We start from the raw sequence: 22,058 nt of genomic DNA, 5'->3' as shown, positions 1-22,058 counted from the left end.
AACTCAAACTTCCATCTACTGAAGATCCACAAACAAAGGAAGTTAGTGAATTGGAAAAGGAGAAAGAAGATATGTTCAAAATCATCATTGAACAAAATGCACAAATTCAGAAAATGGAGACTGAAATAGAAAAACTACTAAAAGAGAAAGAGCAACAATCAACTCAATCAATAGTCATTCCTCTAACAACAGTTCCAATCACAGGTACATCAACAACAAGGGCTTCTACTTCAGCAACTACTACAACAGTGGAGACACAGTCTACAGATACATCAACTGAATTAATCAGAGCTATGGAAGATTTATCTATCAGAGGGCAGGAGATTGAAAAACTGAAAGCTCAACTTAATAATCTCCAAGAACAAAAATTGAAAGTTGATAATGTTTATTTGTCAGAGCTTTAGAAAACTCACAGATTAACTCAGAGGATTGAATATCTAGAGAATGAATCTGCTATGGCACAGACAATTGCACAAGCAAAGGAGAATATCTGGATAGAGATTAATGAATCCATGAATGAAATTTGGCCTTCAATTGAAATTATTTTCGAGCAAGAAGAGTTAGTGTAGAAATCAAAGAAGGTCATAGAAGATGTAAAGGAAGATTTGGGTCAGAAACCAAGAGAAGCTACTGCTTTGATAAGAATTTTAAATTCAAAGAAGAGAAGAACTGGAAGAATATGAGATTGAAGATAGAACTGAGACCATTCTTGAAGTAAGAAGAGTTCTTACTAAAAGAAATTTAATGCTACAGTTAGAGAATAAATGTCATAATCTGGAGGCCAACATTCAAAAATTCCACAGAAAGTTTAATATACTGCATCAAAAAGGACTTCCAGGTTTAAAGGGGATGGGAGACAAATTAGTTCAACTGGAAAACTATCAACAAAAATTATATTCTATAGCAGTAGATAAGTCCAAATTTTCCACCATAAAAGGAACTATTACAGGAAAGGCTTAAGTTTTGACTTATTGATCAAGCATGAAATAAAACATCTGTTTATAGTCAAGCCCACTTTCTAGAAATATACCGAAGTGGATGAAACATATAGAAAGTTAATTAAATATTCCATTCCAGATGAAGAAAGATGGGATAAATTATGTCAGCTTCTTGATTAAACAGATATTGATCTTCAACAACAAAGCAACAACCTTTTTAGTCCGAGTCATCACCAGAATCCTCGAAATCAGTGCCAGAAAGCTTGAGTAGTTTAATTTTCCTATATTCTTGAACTATTTTTGTAAACAATTTTTAGATATTTTGCAAAGAAATCTTGATATTTAAATCAAGATATTTTGAGGAAAGTTGTATAAATACTTCATAGATCAAAGTACAAAGGGTTGAACCCTTGGGATAAGCTATTGAGCAGAATTGTATTCATCTGAAGTTTCTAATATTAATGAAAGGATTCTGGATTTGCCTCAAAGCAGCTTGTGTTCTATGAGTTCTTCATTGTTATTTCATTTCATATTGTAAATTTTTGCATATATTTAATTTTGAATGAAGAAATCTAGGTAAGATAAGGTTGAGTGTCAACCTGTCTGAAATCCCCTGTGAAGTTATAATATATTAAAGAGATTAGTTTATTGGATTGTTTGTCTAAGATAACTCCTCTACATCTTTAAATTGTCACTTCTTCATCAATTTAAATATATTTTTGTTGGGCTGTAAACATAGGTTACATGCATCTTTTCCATATGGTTAATTAAATACTCTATTTGAATATTTGATAGACCATAGATTCTTTGATTTCTGCCTTACACATCTATTTTAAACCAAATTTCTGTCAAGAGGTAAAGAACCAACCCTTTTATTATATCATGATTAATTAAGATTCAACACCTGTTTGAATTGGTTTAGAACATTGGTCATCCAAACATTAAAAAAAAAACACAATATTTGAGATGCTCTGGCATAATTCCTTAACCTAGAATTATCTACAGAGGTACAATAGGTCTCCATCTATCAAATAAGGCCTCCTTCTCTCTAGCATTAGGGCTTCCTCTGGTGCAACAAGCCCTCCCTAGTCTCTCAATGGGAGACCATCCTCATCTGGGCTTTGAATCAACTCCAACCCATCAGGTTGTGTCAAGGCTAGCCTGGGGGCATGTTGGGTCCAGTGGTGTCATCATGAAGAATCCTCAAAGCTAAGTCAAATTTGACCAACATCCTGGGCCTTGAAGGTACTCTGGGACACGCAACATTTGCTCATGTTGTCAGGAGGCTCTAGTCTCTCAACGTTGCATCTGCTAAGGCCATATACTTTGAAAGGCCAGGTTACCTATGGAGTGGGTGTCCTCAAGGCTGGTCTGTTGAACCACCTATAAAAATAACATGGATTATAGTGAAAACAACCATCCATTAGAGACCAAGATCAATAATGCATCTAAGTGGACCAAACTTGAATGTTAAGGGCATATTAATACTTCAAACAAATATCACATTCCAATATCTGGACCAAGTCCTCACAAAGGTGTTTTCTCCCTTGGTAGGGGTGGTTAATGATCAACCCTAATAGGTGCTTTCAAACCTTAAGGGGAAGTGACATTTCCTAGGTCCACCCCTCAACCAATAGGTGTTAGTGTGCAATATGATGATAACGAAGGGGAAAAAGCTTCATGGTCAAGTGCCATGGCCAAAGGTGTTGAACAATGTAACTAGGTTCGGTCTTCATAATGACATGTAATCATGATTTTATGTAATTGATGTAAAGAAAATAAAATTATTTTGTAATGCTTGAGTCATGGGTTTCATGCTCAAGGAATTTTATTTTGTAGTTCAAGCTCCCATTGTGAGCTATTAGGTTTGGTCATCAACTCATAAAGTATATTGAGTCAATGTCATGGATTGAAGACCCTTTTGGGCATGTTACATATGTATTTGAGTTTAGAAGATCCTCCAAGACCAAGTCAAAGTACCTCCAACAAGTCGACCTTCATCAAAGCAATCAAGATCAAGTCGGCCTAGAAGCAATTGCAAGTCGACCTAAAGTCGTGATCAAGAAGCCTATATAAGGAGGCACTTAACCTCTCTCAAGGATACACTACACACTTGTCATTCAAGCACAAGTAAGAGGAAAAAGGTGCGAAAGAAAGGAAAACGGAAGAAGACAAGAAGATTGAAGTTTTTGGGTCAGTTTTGGGTTACTTCTCTCCACACGTGCAAAGAGATCTAGGGTTTCGATCTATTGCACAAAGGTCGAATTGCAGTCACATCAAAGTATCAAAGAGTGGGGTCAACAAGGTCTAGTTTGAAGGACGAAATCACCAAGAAAGAGAAGGAGGCATAGCGAAGGCAAAGGGAGGTGGATCTCTTCATTATCTTCTCTCTTATATGATCTAGGGTTTTTGAAGTTGGGGCTGAAAAGTTGCAGAAAATTGTAGGTGACCCGAAGTTGTAGTAAGGAAGGACGAAGTTGCAGGAAGAGTGTTGTTGAGGTCGAAATTGACGTCAAGGAAGAAGCTGATTTGACTTGAGGATTGATTTGGTCTTGTAGGATTCTTGGTCAAGGGTCTAGGTCTTGGAATTTGTCAATTGAAGATTCTATAAGAAGAAGAATTCGTTTGGGTTTTCCTCTGAAGATTGGAGAGGTTTTGGCCCTAGCTGATCGCCTACATCTTGTGTCCTTTGTTTCATTGTTCTTTATGATTTGATCGTTGTTTGATGAAGAAAAAACACATAATAATAATCAAGTAAAGAAGAACATAATCAAGAGAAGTAAAAAGGCTTCACAAGCAATCATCAAGTAAAGAGAAATCACTTAATCCTAATGCCGTAGATTTCTCAACATGGTATCAAAGCTAAGTTGACATATCAAATGGAAAGGGCATCTCATCAAGGGACACCCAATCATTCAAGGACCAAATCTCGAGTAAGGCATCAAAGCGAATCTAGAAGATCATCTTGAAGTCAAGATCTACAAAGAATTGCCAAAACCCTAGATTGAAGAAGAAGTCTTGGGATCCTCAAGTCATCATCAAAAGACCATAAAATTCATCCAAGAGAAGCAAGATCAAGGATGTTGTCATCATCATCAAAAGTTCTAGGGCGATCTCCCTCTCGTTGAAGAAAGGATTTCATCTCAAAAGAAAATCTTTATCTTTGAAGAAGATCATCCCAGAAGTATCAAGACATCATCAAGAAGTCATCATCAATCATCATCAACAAGGACATCATCATCAAAAGATCTAAAGTGATTTCCCTCTCTTTGGAGCCAATGATCACTCTTGAAGAGAACTATCTTCATCAAAAAGAAGTTTTCTATTATTTATATCATCATCAAATTCAAGGAGGCAACAGGTGGAAAAAATATCTCCACAAGTAAGTATATTTATGCCTACATCTGAATCTGTCAAAAAGTCTTTTTCCAAGGAAAGCAACAAATTGGTTGGGGCTTCAAACTTTCTTGCATGGAAGAAAATGACAAATCTGAATCTCTAGTTGAATTGAGGCTTCTGTGATCCATAATAGTTGAAAGAATAACTTCAGCGTAAATCACATGTAGACAGACATTTGTCGACGCGTTTCGAACCAACAAGTGTGGTTCAAGTGTGGTGAATCTCATTGAGAATGAGGTCATGAAACATGTTAAGGGCTCAATCACCAAACCTCCAAAGGAAGATGCTCAAGCACTTGCAAGATTTATGAAAGGGGAAGTAAGGGCTCAAAGGATTCTCATAGAATCCATCAAGGATCCCCTCATCCCATATGTATCTAAACTCGAAACTTCAAAAGAAATATATGCCAAATTGGTAGAGTTATTTTCTGTAAGCATTGCAAGAGAATTATCTCTGTAAGACAAGAAATCTACAAGCTAAGGATATCAAAAGAGAAAGGAATAACCCCATATTTTATGAGGATATCTGAAATCAGGGATCAATTTCAAGATTTGGGAGAAATAATGTCTGACAAAGAGATGAGTACAGTAGTGCTAAATGCACTACCGAAGGAATGGGGTAACTTTACTTCAAGCATTTATGGGAAGAAAGAAGCTACTCCATTCAAGGATCTATGGTCACTATGAAAAATTGAAGAAACCAGACTGAAGGCAAACACTGATGTGGGATCAAATGAGCAAAATCAAGCATATGCTACAATAATGAAAATAAAAGGAAAATTGGAAAGTTTGGTCCTCAAAAAAAGAAGAACATGGCCAAGATTTAGTGCTATGGATGTTAAGAATACGGGCATTACAAGAGAGATTGTCCTAAGCTAAAGAAGGACAATAACAAAAGAGGAAGAGAAGAAGCCCATATCACCAAAGAAGTGGAGGAAGTTGAAAAGAAGAAATCCAAGAAAGAGGAAGTAAAAGATCTACTATAATTGAGATAGTCTTCCTCACCTAGTTCTTCTCAAGTTTCTGTTTGCAAGTTTTCTATTGTAAGATATGGCTACCATAAGTCTCTAAGAATCATGATAGGATACATCATGGCATCATAGAAGCATTGAAAGCAAGAGCTCGTGACATCATCATAGAAAAGCATGAAAGATAGCTGAAATAGAAGTCTATGGCAATCACCTATAGAAAGATATAACTCTTGGTAACCTCATTAGAAGCATAAGTGGTACTTATGGGAAAAAGGAAAAATTCATCTAGTACAAAGCTCATCATACATCGGTCAAAAGGCAAACATTTGCTAAATGAGGATACTCAAGACCCTCTGTTGGAATCTTCATTGGAAGATTCACAGCTTAAAAAGAAGCAAGGGTTTCATCAAGAATTCCAACTTGTAGGAATTCATGGGATGATGGTATGATGTTAGAACAAGTGAAGCAGGTCAAGGAATTGAAGATCTTTCAATTAAGGAAGCTGCTGAAGGATGTCTAGATGACCTAAAGGAAAATGAGGTATGTATGCTTGTATTTGATAAACTAGAGTCATGTCATATGGTTGCAGGTAACATGGATAAATGCTTTATCTTGAGAGCATGATCAAAAGAAAGGATCTCCTTCTTTAAAAGGATGTGGGAAAGCATGTTTCACACTTTGACTTGATGAAATCAACACAATATGTCCTCATATGTAATATGAGGTGGTTGACAATAATTAGGAACTCTAACTGGAAGTTCCTGGAAAGGAAATATGTAAAGAAAGAAAGGAAGAGATCATGAAATATGCAACTATGGAGAGGGCAATCAACATCCAAGGACTAAAAGGTTTGACTGTGGTATCTCCATGAAAGATATGAAGACCTTGATGAAGTCTGAAAAAGAAAGAGACCCTTGACAATATATATCTTTTGGAGATGCGTCAATATGCATGCAGGACGCTGATGCAAACAACAAGATGTCATGATGAAAGACCATCACAAAGATAATTTTGATTTAATGTTCATTTCTTATTTTTGAATAATATATATGGATGAGCTTATGCAGGGCTGCCAAGGGAAGAGCTATGAATGTCTTCCACAACTGATGCCCATGTAGCAAGATGAAAGATCCCTCGGAAAACATGGCATGAAGAAGGCAACATGGCATGAAGGAAGGCCAGATATGGACTAATGGATCACTTTCCAATGAAAGGAATAATGACATGATTGACATGACTCATGGATGGAAGTGATGGATGGTCTGTGCCCTACGAAGAAGTCCTGAAAGATGTAGACTCTATGACAAAGAAGAAATTCATGACATCAAAGAAAGGAATTCTACAAGCAACTAGTTATCCCATGATCTTTACCTGAAGAGTTGCTAGAAGCAAGTCCCTGGTCAAGAGGGAGCTTGGTCAAGTCCTTGGTTAAGAGGGAGCTTGGATACATTCCTGGTTATAGGAATGGGTACATTCCTTCAGTGGAATGGGTATGTCCTCCCTAAGTTGAGAGGGAGAGATAGATACATCATTCTTGTCTTCACTTGGGAAGACAGAATGGGGGATTGGGTAAACATCCAGCATCTGATACTCTTTGACAATGAGTTAGGGCATCCAAGATAAGAGTAGTTGTAGAGGACTGATATTCTTTTAGGATTGGGAATCCAAGATAAGAATAGTCCTGGTGGAACACACTCTGAGAACAAGGGTGGGGTATGTTTCGAGAGAGACAATGATGAGGGTGTTTATACATCATTGGTCTTGCCAACATTGAACTCTAATCTTGTGGTGAGATAGTGCTGTTAGTCAAGGCATTGCTATGTGACAATGCTGTTTGATATGATGCTATACAAATGGGTTACCATTCCGACCCTTCTTATGAGAATCTTTAGATTGAGAATGTCCAAGTACTTGCTATGGATTATGAATAGCTCCCTGGTTAAGAGGGAGTGTTGAAAGGTGTAACTAGGTTCAGTCTTCATAATGACATGTAATCATGATTTATGTAATTGATGCAAAGAAGAAAATAAAATTATTTTGTAATGCTCGACTCATGGGTCTCATGTTCAAAGAATTTTATTTTGTAGATCAAGCTCCCATTGTGAGCTATTAGGTTTGGTCATCAAGTCATAAAGTATATTGAGTCAATGTCATGGATTGAAGACCCTTTTGGGCATGTTACATATGTATTTGAGTCTAGAAGATCCTCCAAGACCAAGTCAAAGTACCTCCAACAAGTCGGCCTTCATCAAAAGCAATCAACTATCTCTAAAGATCACGTTGGCTTAGAAGCAATTGCAAGTCGGCCTAAAGTCATGATCAAGAAGCTTATATAGGGAGGCACTTGACCTCTCTCAAGGTTCCACTACACACTTGTCATTCGAGCACAAGTAAGAGGAAAAAGGTGCGAACGAAAGGAAGACAAGAAGATCAAAGTTTTTGGGTCAGTTTTGGGTTACTTCTCTCCACACATGCGAAGAGATCTAGGGTTTCAATCTACTACAGAAATGACGAATTTCCATCACATCAAAGTATTAAAAAGTGGTGTCAACAAGGTCTAGTTTGAAGGACAAAATCACCGGGAAAGAGAAGGAGGCACAACGAAGGCAAAGGGAGATAGATCTCTCCATTATATTCTCTCTTATATGATCTAGGGTTTTTGAAGTTGGGGCCGAAAATTTGCAAAAAATTGCAGGTGAGCCAAAGTTGTAGTAAGGAAGGACGAAGTTGCAGTAAGAGTGTTGCTGAGGTCGAAGTTGGAGTCATGGAAGAAGCTGCTTTGGCTTAAGGATTGATTTGGTCTTGGAGGATTCTTGGTCAAGGGTCTAGGTCTTGGAATTTGTCAATTGAGGATTTTATAAGAAGAAGAATTAGTTTGGGTTTTCCTCTGAAGATTGGAGAGGTTTTGGCCCTGGTTGATCGCCTACATCTTGTGTCCTCTGCTTCATTGTTCTTTACGATTTGATAGTTGTTTGATGAAGAAAGAATACATAATAATAATCAAGTAAAGAAGTACATAATCAATAGAGTAAAAAGGCTTCACAAGCAATTTTCAAGTAAAGAGAAATCACCTAATCCTAATGCCCTATATTTTTCAACAAAAGGGACCAACTGATGGGGGTGTCAACATCCTGAGTGTATGCATGCAAGTAGGGAGCATTCATCGTGGCATGATTTTCCCTACTCGGCTTGATTTTTCGACCCCTCTTCTAGGCCTTTTACTTCTTGATTATTCCTTTTATTACCGCTTATAGCTCAAGGGTTAGAGCTTGCTTATTATGATTTAGCAGTATGATTACCCCTTAAGATGAGTCAATTTATCGTTCATTAGGGTTGGGACATGCAAGGGTTCCTTTTGATGTAATCGAGTATCATGCGCCCTGGAACTGGGTGATGGCTAATGAGGAGGGGGGAGCTCATGCTAGGCTTTTGCCCACATGCTAATCTTTTGTCCTTGACCATCTTTTGCACTTTGATTTTCTTCTTTTTCTTTCATTATGGCCATGATATGCTTTTTCTTTTCTTTTAGTTGCATCAACCTCTAGGGCAATGGTTTTCTAGCCCTACTCAAGGTATGTGAACATATGTGTGCCAAATCCCTAAGAACCAATGACAAGTTGAACTCGAAGAATGGAGGTGAGATATGGGGCTTATAATGTGACATGGAAAATGTTAAGTATGGTATAGGGAAGAATGGAACACACTATCTCAATCTTGGCTTTCTTGGTAGTGCTCCTTTGGTACCCTAAGGAGGTCCCATTGGACTAGGGCTAAAGATTAACCCCCTCATGTAAGATGAGAGAACAAATTATGCCCAAGATCTGTTAATCTTCTAGATCACCCTATTATCCAAACTAAATGCCTAAAACAAACAAGTATAAGCACCTGATTGCAAAATGATCAAGATACCTTTTGAATAGTAGCCCACCTTCATCCAAATGTAAATGCTGGATGGTGAGAGGCACATGGCAAATGCAACTTGCGGAGGCATATGGCATGTCATCGTCAGATAGTGGCTAGCAGGGGCTGATGGTTGGCGCATTGTCAAATGTAGGAGAACAATTTCCTCCTATAGGGTTACCCATTTTGGTGGGTAACAAGTCCCACACAGTTTGTGAATTGATTCAAATGTTTAAATTTTTAGTGCATGGTAAGCAGATTATGCACTTGAAAAGTTACTCCTAAAACTCTAGGTAACTACAAATGCTGTTCTTCAATTGAAATTGCAACTTATGAATGTTTTAATCTACAAAAGCAACATATTGAAACAAACACCAAATACATATGCTCAACATTGAGACTCAAATTTATGTCTCTATTTTTATTCAAATTTAAAAATAGTGGGCTAATGTACTCTCAAACTAGCAACTATTAAATTGCTCAATTTTCCATATTCTAACCTCTTTATACAGTAGGAGAAAGAGGAAGGTACAATGAATTTAGACACATGCACAACAACACGCCCACTGAAAGTACCCTAATGCGCCGTCCTTGCATGAATAGATGAGCCAAGAGAAGTATGCCTCTACTGGATATGAACCAAGGGATGCAAGCATTCATCCTCCTAGAGATCTGTGCCTAAATTAAGCCAAAGAATTCACATGCATGAGTGCCTAGTCTATTTGGGGAACTGCACGTTTTTACTAGCTATGCATGAAACTACTAACTAAAGAAGAATTCTAATAGAATTGAAGTGCTAAATATGGACAAGGTCTAAAATAGAACTGAACCATTGATGGTGCATGCACCCTCTATCTACTTCTCTTTGTAAATGTCCTCGTGCCATCATTAACTGTTGTATAGAACTATTAAAGGAGGGCATATTGTTGTTGTTGTCTAGTGTATTAGAAGAGAAAGGTATAATAGTTGGAACATAACATGAGCTACACACAGGTAGATAAGATAAGATAAGATAAGATGAATGTGTTAATCTACAACATATGATCACAAAAGTGGGTCAATGGGCTTGTGTTAGGTACAATGATGTCTATGCCAAGCGGGAGCACTGAAGTGACTCTTGTATAAAAGCAAGAAACAAAAATTAAAAGAGCAGTCTATTCTAAAACCCTAGAAGGTCAATTCTAAAAAATGGAGAGGCGATCTAGGAGAATGTTGTACCAGATAAGTGGCTCAATAGCCTATGGTACTGGTGGTAAGAGGCAATCTTGGTTCACCAGAGCTCTCGCTCCTAACATCCTAGGTTGAATGGAGAAAAATCAACATAGATGTTTGTCTAGAAGAATAATAGGGTGAAAATCTCGAATGATTGTTGTGTGGCTGTCTGGAAGGAGGGGCCCGTTGCTATGGTTTGGAATATATCAGTTGGTGATTGTATTGTTTGTTGGTATGAGGTTTATTCTAGTGGTGTTGCTAGGATCTCATGGAAGTGGGAATGGAGCTTCGTGTCTTCACTGATATGGAATCATCTTTGTCCATTTGCTGCTTGGTGCCCTATTCAGAGCCATCATAAAAAATGAAGTAATTTGTCAAGTGGAAGCTAGTCTAGGGTGTGGATGTGGTTAGAGGAGAGACGAGTGGGAGGGGGGCTCTGGCATGTATAAGGCCAAGCATCTCTAGTTAGGGTACGTAAAATTTTTTGCCCAAGTGTCTGTTTCTTGGAAGGGACAATGGAACTGTGCTTGGATCTCATAATAAACTGTGCAATGGAAGATGAAGTGCTTCCCAGTCTATACCTCACAAAGCTAGCACAATTGGTAGATTCTACCTGATCAACTAATCTAGTGATCAATCTCGATCTGTAGCCAATGAGATCCAATTATAAATTGGCCCAAAGGGTTTTGAAGAGCATGCAACAAATGGAAAAACATGTAATGGGGCTGAACAATAAATCTATCCTTGATAACCATGAAGTGCTCAACATAGAAGGTCAATTTTGGGTGCAATCGGCCTTGTAGGTTAATCTAAGTTGTAGGTGTCCCCTTTGATGACCCTGTTCATCTTTTATTGTGTAGGTACAAGGTGTCTGAGTGTGTTAAGGGAATATTTGAATGGAGGGAGTTCAACCATCACAATGCCAATAGATGCTAGGAGAGTGGAGACCCATAGGGATTAGTCTTGGATCGACTAGTTTGGTACTTGACTTGTCGTTTGGTCTTATCTGGGGATTGTTTCAAGGGTTGATAGGGTTTGTCGTTTGGTCTTATCTCGGGATTGTTTCAAGGGTTGATAGGGTTGGGTCACTCTATATCAGCTTATTTCAGTCTAAGTTGACTAATTTTGATAACTTTGGTGAACTTTTAAGAACTCAAGTATGCCTCCATTACCGCCATTAATTGCTTAGCTTTTCTAGGTATTTTTAATCGTCATACAACTTGATGTATACCTTTGCCTCAACTTTTAATCAATGCTTGGATCTTTGGGGCTTCTTGTGAAAATTCCTCAACATGAATCCTTACTGCAACAACTGATGATATTACTCTTATTTGTTAAATTCCTTTAAGCAAATTATTTGCAGTTTCCTACAGAAAATATCGTAATACATACAATGCAACCTTCACTTAGGGTCTAGATCTTCCCCTAGCTCTTCCTTAGGGCGTCATTCTATCTTGAGTTTTCCGCATTCGACCTTGGTTGTTAGGAGATAGAGTTTTAGAGGGTGATGACCCTGTCCCTAGATCCATTCCCTTTGTACATCTACCTCCCATTGTGGCAGCCTGCACTTGGATCTAAGGGTTTTCCCATGTTTTCGCATATAGACTTCATGTTTTTACTTTACTTCTTGTTCTTTATATAGGAGATCTTTTAGTACTCTTGCTTTATATTGACATAATTGTACTCAATAGTCCCATTGACCTACTTTTGTTGATTTGGATTAGATCATTATATTGTTTGTCATCCATCTCGATTCTTTCAGAGTGGAAAAAGTGGAGGAATCAGCTCGCAGGACCCTTTTTATCGATGGGATCCGGTTTGGCTAATTGGGGTTTGAAAACTTCCGAAAGCGTTTAGAGGCATCAAATAACGTTTTTTGGGGGTAAAACCATGCCGCTTTAGCGCAACACCTTTCCTTACTATTCTACACATAGAGACCTTTCCAACGACACAAGAATCACGTCAATCAGAATCATAGTTATCAGAACTGGACCGATCATCGAATAGGTAGATCACTCAGACTGGGAACTTGTCAGACCCAGATGGAAACTGGAAAAAAAACCGGACCAAAAAACGGTTGAGCAAAAATACATAAAATATTCAAATTTTAAAGAAAAACATATATATTCATGTGCATCCATATAAATTCAAACCATTTATACACAAATATGAAGAAAATTCTCATTTATATAGCAAGAGTGCATAATATGATAATACCAAAATAGCACTTAGTGCAATAGATGTCTGGAACAAAATACATCAAGATACAGGCTCAAAATGGCCTCTGAAATCCAAAAATAAGCATAGTGGTAAGTACTAAACTACAATAATAATCAAAATCAACATCCTTAGCCTCCCCCTCATTTTCATCCTCAGAATTAGCAGTAGCAGATTGAGGATCTATAGTGGGATTTTGATTTCATTCCCCTTGCTTTGAAGGTGGAGTTGGAAGTGGGTCTAAGTCCATCCAAGAAAGATCTTCATTATCAAATGCTGGTTCTTGGGTCTCCATAACAGACTTTGATGATGGATCAAAGTCATCCAAAGTTATGTTGCTTGATTCAGGTGTCTTGTTCAATAATTGGTTTCGCCTCAACCTGAGGTTGTATTGAATATAAACCATGTCATTCAACCGTTTTTGCTCCAAACATTTCCTCTTCTTGGTGTGTATTCGTTCAAAAACACTCCAATTCCTTTCACACCTAGAAGCACTGCATGTTTGGCTCAATATCCGAATTGCAAATTTTTGCAATTCAGGGCATTGACTACCAAACTGTTGCCACCAATAAGCTGCAATAAGAGTTGAAAGAAAATAAGTATTAGCAAATAATTTTGAAAGTTTGAAACTTGGACTGAACTTCTAATTCTAATTTTATAAAGCCTTTTAATGAGTAAGATAATTTCAAAACTTTGAAATTTCTAAATTCTTACCTGGTGGATCCTTTGCTCTCCTTCTTACAGCCATAGACATCCCAAAGGTACCAATACTCTCATGGAAATGGAAGAGTTGGCTATGTATCTGGTCCTGGGTCTCTGGATCTTGGATCACGTGCTCAATGGATTTGTACAATCCCTGAGTTACCTCCACATCTACTTGAAAATCTTTACTATAATGGTACCTTTAAAATTTAAAAGACAAAAAACATTCATCAATTGATTTTGAATATTTGGAAAAGCATTTCTAAATTCTAATGAATCATTGAATAATAGAACTTATAAACTTTGAAAATTTTAAATTCCATACCTTGGGTTTAGGTAATAGCTAGCTGCATGTAAAGGTCTATGGAGTTGTTTGTTCCATCTTTCATCGATGATTCTCCATAGAGGAAGATACTTTTGTCTTTTATTCCCATATGCTTCCTTTATTGCCTCTTTGGCTTGATCCATGGCCTCATAAACAAAACCCATGACGGGTTTATTACCATTCGTAACACTTTCACAAGAGGCTTGCTAAATAGAAATATCTCTTTTGCCTTTCTCCAAAAATATGTAGGTTTTAACCCCGTACAGAAATTACTTGCATACGAATTCTAAAACACATAAAATAAACAATGCAAGAGCATAACACATAAAACACATATACACAGAGATTTCCCCTGGATCCAAAAACCGGGACTACCAGCTTGATTTTTCATTATGTTCCTTTCAATGTTACAATACATATTTTTACATGCCGAAGCATCCAATACCATGGACCGAAAACCATTGCGTCCAAAACCATGGACCGAAAACCATTGCGTCCAAAACCATGTGCGAAAATCATGCACAAAACCATAGGTAGGTCCGCCCAACCTAATATAGCGTCCAAATAAACAAAATTTTCCCGGGGCGCTGCCCTGGACCCCATAGAGGGGGGTTACCTGCACCCCTCAAACCCCCTATGACTCCTCCGCTATGCAATCGGTGCAACGAAGGGGGGGCTCTGCCCCCCCTCTAACCCCTTGGTTAACTACGTGGGCTAGTCGTGGAAAGAATATAACACAACCCAACAAAATATTTTTCAAATACTTTGTTAGCCATCTATTTCCCTTTTGCCTTTTTGCTCCACTGAGAGGCATTCCATTCATCAGAAGCAAACATCTTTCTCAAGTTTCCTTTTTGCTAAACAAGGGATTGCAATGAAAGAAAGTTTGTTGCAAATCATGTGATGGTTGACCGAACAAGCTCTTTACCCTTAGTGTGTTTCCTCATAAGGCTCAAAACCCATGAGTGGTTGTAGATGTATCTAGTGATGGATTTTGCTTCTTCCACACACTTCTTCACCCACTCAATTTTACCAATGTCCTCAAGCATGAGGTCCAAACAATGGGTTGCACGTGGTGTCCACCAAATGGTGGGGTGTTTTTCCTCCAACAACCTTCCAGTTGCAACATAGTTGGAGGCATTATCTGTGATCACTTGCACAACATTCTCAACCCTTATTTGCATAACCACTTCATCCAAAAGATGAAATAGCAATTGTGCATCCTTTAATTGATCAGATGCATCCATAGATTTGAAAAACATGGTGCCTTTTGGGCAAGCAATCAATAAATTCAATATGGTGTGGGATTTCCCATCAGTCCATCCATCAGACATAATTGTGCACCTTGTTTTGGTCCATGAGTGCTTGAACTCTGCAAGGTACTCTTCTATTCTTTGGACCTCATTTTGTAAAAGTGGGCCCCTAATGTCATGAAAACTAGGGCCTTTGAAGCCTGAACCACATGCAGCTATAGCATCAATCATAAACTGATAATATGGAGAATTAGCAGCATTGAAAGATATGTTTGCATCATACCACCATCTAGCAATGCATTCCCAAGCAACTTCCCTCTCTATCTTCTTCCATTTGGCATCAATAGTGGGTTGAGCACCAGGGGTTGTGCGAGGCACAAAGAAAGAGTCAAGATTCCCTGCATGTGCCCTTTTCAAACTAGATGAACTAGGGCCAGAAGCATGCTCATCTCCAAGTCTAATAGGGAAACTAGAGGCATCTTCAAAACTTGGAATATGGTCTTCAAGATCAGGGTCCATGCAAGGGGCATTATCTTTTGAACTTTTGCCTATGTCCTTTTCAATTTCACTGCTCTTGCTCTTTTCTTCATGGAAGGCTTCAATTAAACCCATCATGTGATTTCTTACGTCATCAAAAACTTTGTCACAAGGTTCTACTTGGCCTCTCCAATGAGCTAAGTGTTCTTTAATCCTATGAATCCCCCACCTTTAACAATCTTCCCACAATAGTTGCAAACTTTTTTTCCAGCTTTATTCAAATGGCAATGTAACCATACTGGATCATTCTTGGTTCAAGGGGCCATGGCAACCTCTACAAGCAACAAATAGAAATCTGTATACAAAGCCCTAACATTTCTTACTTTCTAGGGTAAAAAAAAAGGATCTGCATAAAAAGCCCTATAATTTTTTAATTTATAATGAAATAAACAACAAATTTTAACCAAAAAATAGAAGAATATTAAGTGCCTTAACATACCTAGAGAAGCCTTCCAAAAATTGAAAACAATAGCAGCTCCAAACAGCAGCAAAAACAACATTTTTTAACAAAAAAAAGAAGATTAAGTGCCTTGACATACCAAGAAAAGCCTTCCAACAATTGAAGACACTAGCAGCTCCAAACAACAGCAAGAAACAGCCCCCAAAATCCCTTTGTCACCCCCCAAAATAGCTAAAAGCCAAAAATATCTGCATACAAAGCCCTAGAAATTAGTATTTTGTTGGGTAAAAAAAAATAATTTTTAAGACAAATACAATGAAAAATAAAATTAAACTTAAAGATCTCAATAGAAAGCCCTAGGAAATCTTACTTTCTAGGGTAAAAAAGAAGAATACTTTTTAAGAGATTTACCAGAATTTAAATAGAAATCTACATAGAAAGCCCTAGAAATTTTTAACATAAAAGCCCTAGAAATTTTTCACATAAAAGCCCTAAAAAAATTCACAAAAGCCCTAGAAATGTCTAACAAAAAGCCTTGGAAATTTTTAACAGGGAAAGCCCTAGCGAATTAGAAATTTTTAGCCAAAAAAAAAGAAGAAAATCAGGTGCCTTTACATACCTGAAACTAACAACAGGCTTGCAGCTCCAAAATTTGAAAAAAAAAGCAAGCTACCAGCTCCAAACAGTGGCAAAAGGCAGCCCCAAAAACCCCTTCAGCCACCTCCAAAAAACAATTAACAGCCAGCCCACAATCCTTAGCAAAAAATCCCTTGAAGCAGCTCTAATTCTTTGAATTTCTCCAACAAGTTTTCTCCAGCTGAGCCCTTCAATAAGATCTCCAATCCTGCACAAAACCCTCTTAAGAGTCCAAGGACCAAAACCCCTGCAAAATAACAAATATCTCCAAGAGTCCAAGAGTCCAAGAACCAAAACCCACTCACAAATCTCAGCTCAAGAAGTACAAGAAGCTGGAATGAATAGTGTGGGTGAACTAGAGGGGGTGAGGGTCATTAAATAAGTTTGAGAGGGGCTGGGATTTACTTTTTTGTGGGCCAGCTAAACAAAAATTAAAAAATAAAAATAAAAAGACCGGTCCCAACTAAGAAAAAGTATAAAAAACCAACAAATAATTAAAATAGCAATTAAAATGGGCCCCAACTAAAAAAATTAAAAATAAAAAAATGTTTAAAAATTCGGTCGCTGGGCCCTGCCCTGGTCAATTTCGACGCCTTTATTGAATTGGCCTTTTCCGGTCTGTTGCCCCGGTCCGAACCGGTTTGAGGCTAAAAACGGCCGGACGAGCTGGTTCAAAACGGTCCGGTCTGGTCCTAATAACACTGATCGGAATCTGTTATGCCACTCAAAAGTTGACCTTTCTGCGTTCACAACTATATTTCGAGAGGATGCCATGTCAACCCCCATAATTCATGGAAAAGGGGTTAGCCATGTAATTATGTTGTAGAAGACTCTAGAGAGTCTATATTGTAACTCTGGTTAAGAGTTGAGATAGTCAAACCTAACCACTAGTACACTATTTGACTGTGTTATAACTGGGCCACTAGGAGGAAAAGGGGTTCCATTCTTTTGAGTGCATTTGTTCCATAGCTGAGCAAAAATAGCTGAAAGGGATAGGAGATAGAGCAAACATAGAGGATTTGTGCACTATAGTAGCCACAGTGCACAGGCCATACTTCTTTGTACTCCCAACCATTTTCTATTCAGAGAAAGAGAGCAGAGCGGCGTCATCTTCTAGTTGGGTTTTTCTCCCGAAAGTGTTTCCTAGGTCATATCTGGTGTCAAATGTGTGTGGGCTTTTATTTCGTTGTTCTCTCTTTTCTGCATAATTTTTAATTTGGATACATGCACTATTAACAATATTCTACAAATCTAGAAATATAAAAAATAAATAGAACTATAATAATGTAGAATTTCAGATTTTAAATATAATTCTATTAGATCTGTTGTGACGAACTGTCCATTGGAATATCCACGGCAGTTTACGGATCATTTGCTGGACATTAATATAATTATCTTATCTTATTTGATGCAGCCTTCCATCAATTTCTTTTTATTGCTTTATATAGGATGAAGCTACTAACTGCCTCTGAATGATTATAGTTTTATACGATGCCCTATTTATCTGCTTTCAATTTTGTGAACATCTTGATAGTTGTGCATTGAGAAAATTCATGTACACTGCACAATTGGATAGATGTATCTGTGAAAGTTGACATGTGTCTCTTACCTGCATAAAAAATACAAATGAAAATTGTCACATGGAACAAAACGTTCTTCTTTTGGCAAATATTCTTCTTCCAAGAAATTGCTATAATATTTAAATGCATTGACAGTTGATCAATATTTTTGTTCTTACAGGACAAATATTTGCAAAAGGTTCACTTTAGCCGGCATGATGTTCCCATCCCAGATTTTATGCAGGTTTGATGATTGATTTTCCATGTCATTTAGTTGTTAAGCTTGCAGGGTATCAATTTTTATCATTCTTGTGTTCTAGGTCTTGGAGAGATTACTGACGATTCAGCTATGGACTTGATGGCAGATTGATTGCTTTGAAAGTGCAGAGAAAGCGGGTGATTTGTTTTCGTATCCTATAGTGATCAAAAGTAGACGCCTTGCTTATGATGGGCGAGGCAATGCTGTTGCATATTGCAAAGAGGATATAACTGCAGCTGTGTCTGGTAAGGTGCAATATTTGCCTATCCATGCAAATTGGAAAGGAATTAAAAACATAGACAAATTTGTAAATGAGTTCAAGGATTTATTGATTGTCATTATATGTTATCATCTATGGTATAGTGTTGTAATCAGTAATAAATAATACAAATACCACATCACTGGGAAACAATCGTCCAATTTATTTATTTTCTATTCTTTCCATTTTTCAAAATTTCTTCTTTTTTGAGAATATATTTGTTTAATATATATGTCTAGTATTGCCATGATTTTAATTTTTATTTCTAGTTAATTATGTTTTCATGCCACAGTGTGTGGGCATGTGTTATCCCATGACTATTGTTTGAAGAACGTTCATGGACCTTCAAGATGGAATAATATCTTACTGTGTGGTAGTACTTTGGTTGCAAAATCAGTGGCAGAGGAGGAATGTTCCAGTCCCAATAATTGGTACATTAATGGGCCTAGATAACATAAGATAATTTTATTTACGTCCAACAAATGACTGCAAAAGTATGTCAATGGGACTTGTTACTGATTGAACTTGCTCTTCAGTTACAAACTCCCAACAATGGTTACAAGCGTAAGGGTAACTCAAAAGGGCTATCACTGTCACCACAATAGCACCTCTCCTCACTAAAGATTGGCTCACCTCTGGCACAAAAGGGGTATCCCTAGGGTTAAGATTACTAAAGCTTTATGCAAATGATTCTTGGGTAAAAATTAAAATAAAGAGTTCCTTTAGTAAAATAGAAATCTAGATGATTTAGTAACTTTATATTTTATGGTGGTTGAAGGTGAGTGACTAGTACCGATAACTTGATTGAGCATATGGAGTCTTAGGGTTTCTAGGAGGGCTGAGGTCTATGAATGAATGGCAGTAAATATGTTGTTATAACATGCATAAATTCATATATGAATGCATGACCCAATTTATGAAATTAACAGATTTGTATGCCCTTACAAGGTGCTCTTCTTCTGCACAGGCTAAGACAATATGAAGATATTAAGTTCAAGCTGAAATACACCATGTACAATTCAATGAAATGCCATAACATTAATGATTCATATTAAGAAGTAAAAGAAGCAAGAAGATGAATAGATAGAACCTCTATCAATTCCCTTTCTCAATGACAAATCTGCCCTATATGATGCCCTTATTGCAGCAGATTTAATAGAAGTTTCCAGCACATAAAATCAACAAGTTGAAGTGAATGAACACCAGACATATGTGGATAAACCTTTGATTCACTTAACCTTCATGAGAAGAAGTGTAAGGCTACAAGCCAAACACTAGAGTTCTTTCTCCAATTTCCCAATAATTATTACAATGGAGGAAGCTTCTCTTATATAGAGTTAAAGCACAAACCCTCAATCATAAAATAACAATATCTAGGTCTTAGATACATGATCTCATCTAGGTAAACATAAAGTATAGTATCCTATAACTATCTCTAAGACAAGTCAAAACGTAAGGCAATAGAATAAATGGACATAGTAGTAGGGATGCCTCTTGTCCTCTTCACATGCAAAATGCCTCATTGATCTAGGATCATTTGCCTGTATAGAACTCTTTCTTGTGCCATGCATGGCCTTAGTGCACAAAGCAATCCATTAGTTGACCTCAAGAGATATGCGAAAAATCAATAATTAAGAGAACGCTCCCCTAGATTAGGGAATCAACACCCTTAACAAACAAAAGCATGCGCAAAATGGTATAAATATCTTAGGGTGATTTCTCTAGGAAGCCATCAAACTCGCCCCCAAGGTAATCTCATGGACATATGTGCAAAAGGGATTCATTTAGCTGTTATAACCGCATCTATGGATGAAAGATATCTCAAATAATGTGCCAATGAGTAGATCCATTTGCATGTATGATTTGTAAATTGTCGTGGATATTCCATTGGACAATTTTGTTAGACTTTCATGAACCCAACACTCGGTATTTGCTTCCCAGCAATTGCTAAGCAGAATGAATACACGGCCAAATTCCTAACTCATAAAAATATAGCGGAAGCAAAAATTACTTGATTTGAATCACACATATGCCCAATCAACAGTGCTTCATTAATAAATTAATCACCAAACTTACTTGGGCTCCTGTACCAAGGATAATGGCCCAACTGAGAAAATATAACACTGATCACCAGCCTACCACATTCTTTCGAACCTAGCATACGCTCATTGAGGAGCCTCTCTCAATCTTGTGCTACTGTTGTGTCTAGGCACCTCACATTAGGCTCAATTTATAACTTTCCTAGGCTAAGATTGACGACCAAAATTAGCTTGTCAAGTTAATTGAAGATAAGTGAATTTACTTTAGTTAACTATGCTATCTTTAGCTTTCTCTACTTTAACTCAAGTACACGTCATAAATTTAGTTTTCCTTACATGCACATCACATCAACATGCGTGCAACTCACTTGCACACTTTACATGTCGAATGCAAGCTCCTAACGAGGCAAATCAAGGTCCTAGTCAAGACACAAGGCTAGAAGTGTTTGAAAATGTAAAGTAACAACTTGTAATTCTTATTTTCCTTAACCTTAATATTTGCTTGTGAACTTTATTAGTCTTTCTTTATGTTCTTTAGTTAGATCTTTTCATCAAACAAATATCAAGAATGAAATAACAACAATAGAGGACACATAAATTAGGCTCTCAGCCAGGGCAAAACCCCTCCAAGGGGAAAACCCGGAAAAACTCTTATCTTCTTAGAATCTACTTCAAATGAGACACAAAGACCCAACCCTAGACCAATTCCTTCTCCAAGTACCAATTCATCCCTTCCAACAAGTCCTTCCTTGAACTTGCACCAACTAGCTACGACCTACAACTTTGACTTGCCAACCTAAACCCTACAACTTGCGAGCTACTTTGACCTTTTGGTCTATTACCTCAAATTTTCACCTTCAGCCTGTTACCTCAGTTCTGTACCTTCGGTCTGTTCTGCACCTTTGGCTCAATTTTGTACTTTTGGTCTATTTTGCACCTTCGGCTCATTTCTGCACCTTTGGCTTAGTTCTGTACCTTCGGCCTGTTCTGCACCTCAGTTTCGTACCTTCGGCCTGTTTTGTACCTTCGCTAGAAACTTTAGATGTGATGATCGAATTTGTCTTGGTTGAATGAGTGCTAAATGAGATCGAACTATTCCTTTATATAGACTTCTCAAGGGGTCAAATTCCCTCCTTTAGGCCAACTTGATGTTTCCAGGGCTGACTTGTACTTTAGGAGATTCCAGGACTTTCTAGACTAAAAAATAATTTTTTTTATAAATACATTTTGCCCAAAAGGGTCTTATAAACATGATGTTGACTCCTTTGACTCATGAAAATAAATCCTAAGACCTAACAAACCCTAGAAGCATGAAGAACATGCTTTTACCTAGAAGACCATCAATAAAGAGCATGAAACCCATGCTTTAATAATAATAACTTTTTCTTTTCTTTTCTTGTTTGTTACATAGGATACATATTGAAATGAGTACAACAACAATTATGAAGACCGA

At 37.4% G+C, this 22,058-nt stretch overlaps 1 protein-coding gene and 1 pseudogene across 1 annotated transcript in view; one reads left to right on the top strand and one right to left on the bottom strand.

The window, feature by feature from the left end:
* LOC149202175 (phosphoribosylaminoimidazole carboxylase, chloroplastic-like) overlaps positions 1 to 22,058 on the top strand; it is a 253,651-nt gene that overhangs the window by 8,959 nt on the left and 222,634 nt on the right. The window contains exons 4-5 of the mRNA XM_089403118.1: positions 18,230 to 18,292; positions 18,414 to 18,552. Of these exons, the coding sequence (XP_089259244.1) occupies positions 18,230 to 18,292; positions 18,414 to 18,552 (202 nt within the window). The remainder of the gene's footprint in view (positions 1 to 18,229; positions 18,293 to 18,413; positions 18,553 to 22,058) is intronic.
* Positions 12,839 to 15,528, bottom strand: LOC149202176 (uncharacterized; annotated as a pseudogene).

This window comes from Pinus tabuliformis, chromosome 2_1 (assembly GCF_031772625.1).
Source record: "Pinus tabuliformis cultivar Carrire ecotype Pingquan chromosome 2_1, CPIR1, whole genome shotgun sequence".
NCBI lineage: Eukaryota > Viridiplantae > Streptophyta > Pinopsida > Pinales > Pinaceae > Pinus > Pinus tabuliformis.
Note: the sequence above shows the minus strand (reverse complement) of the source record. Positions and strands in the feature narration are given on the sequence as shown.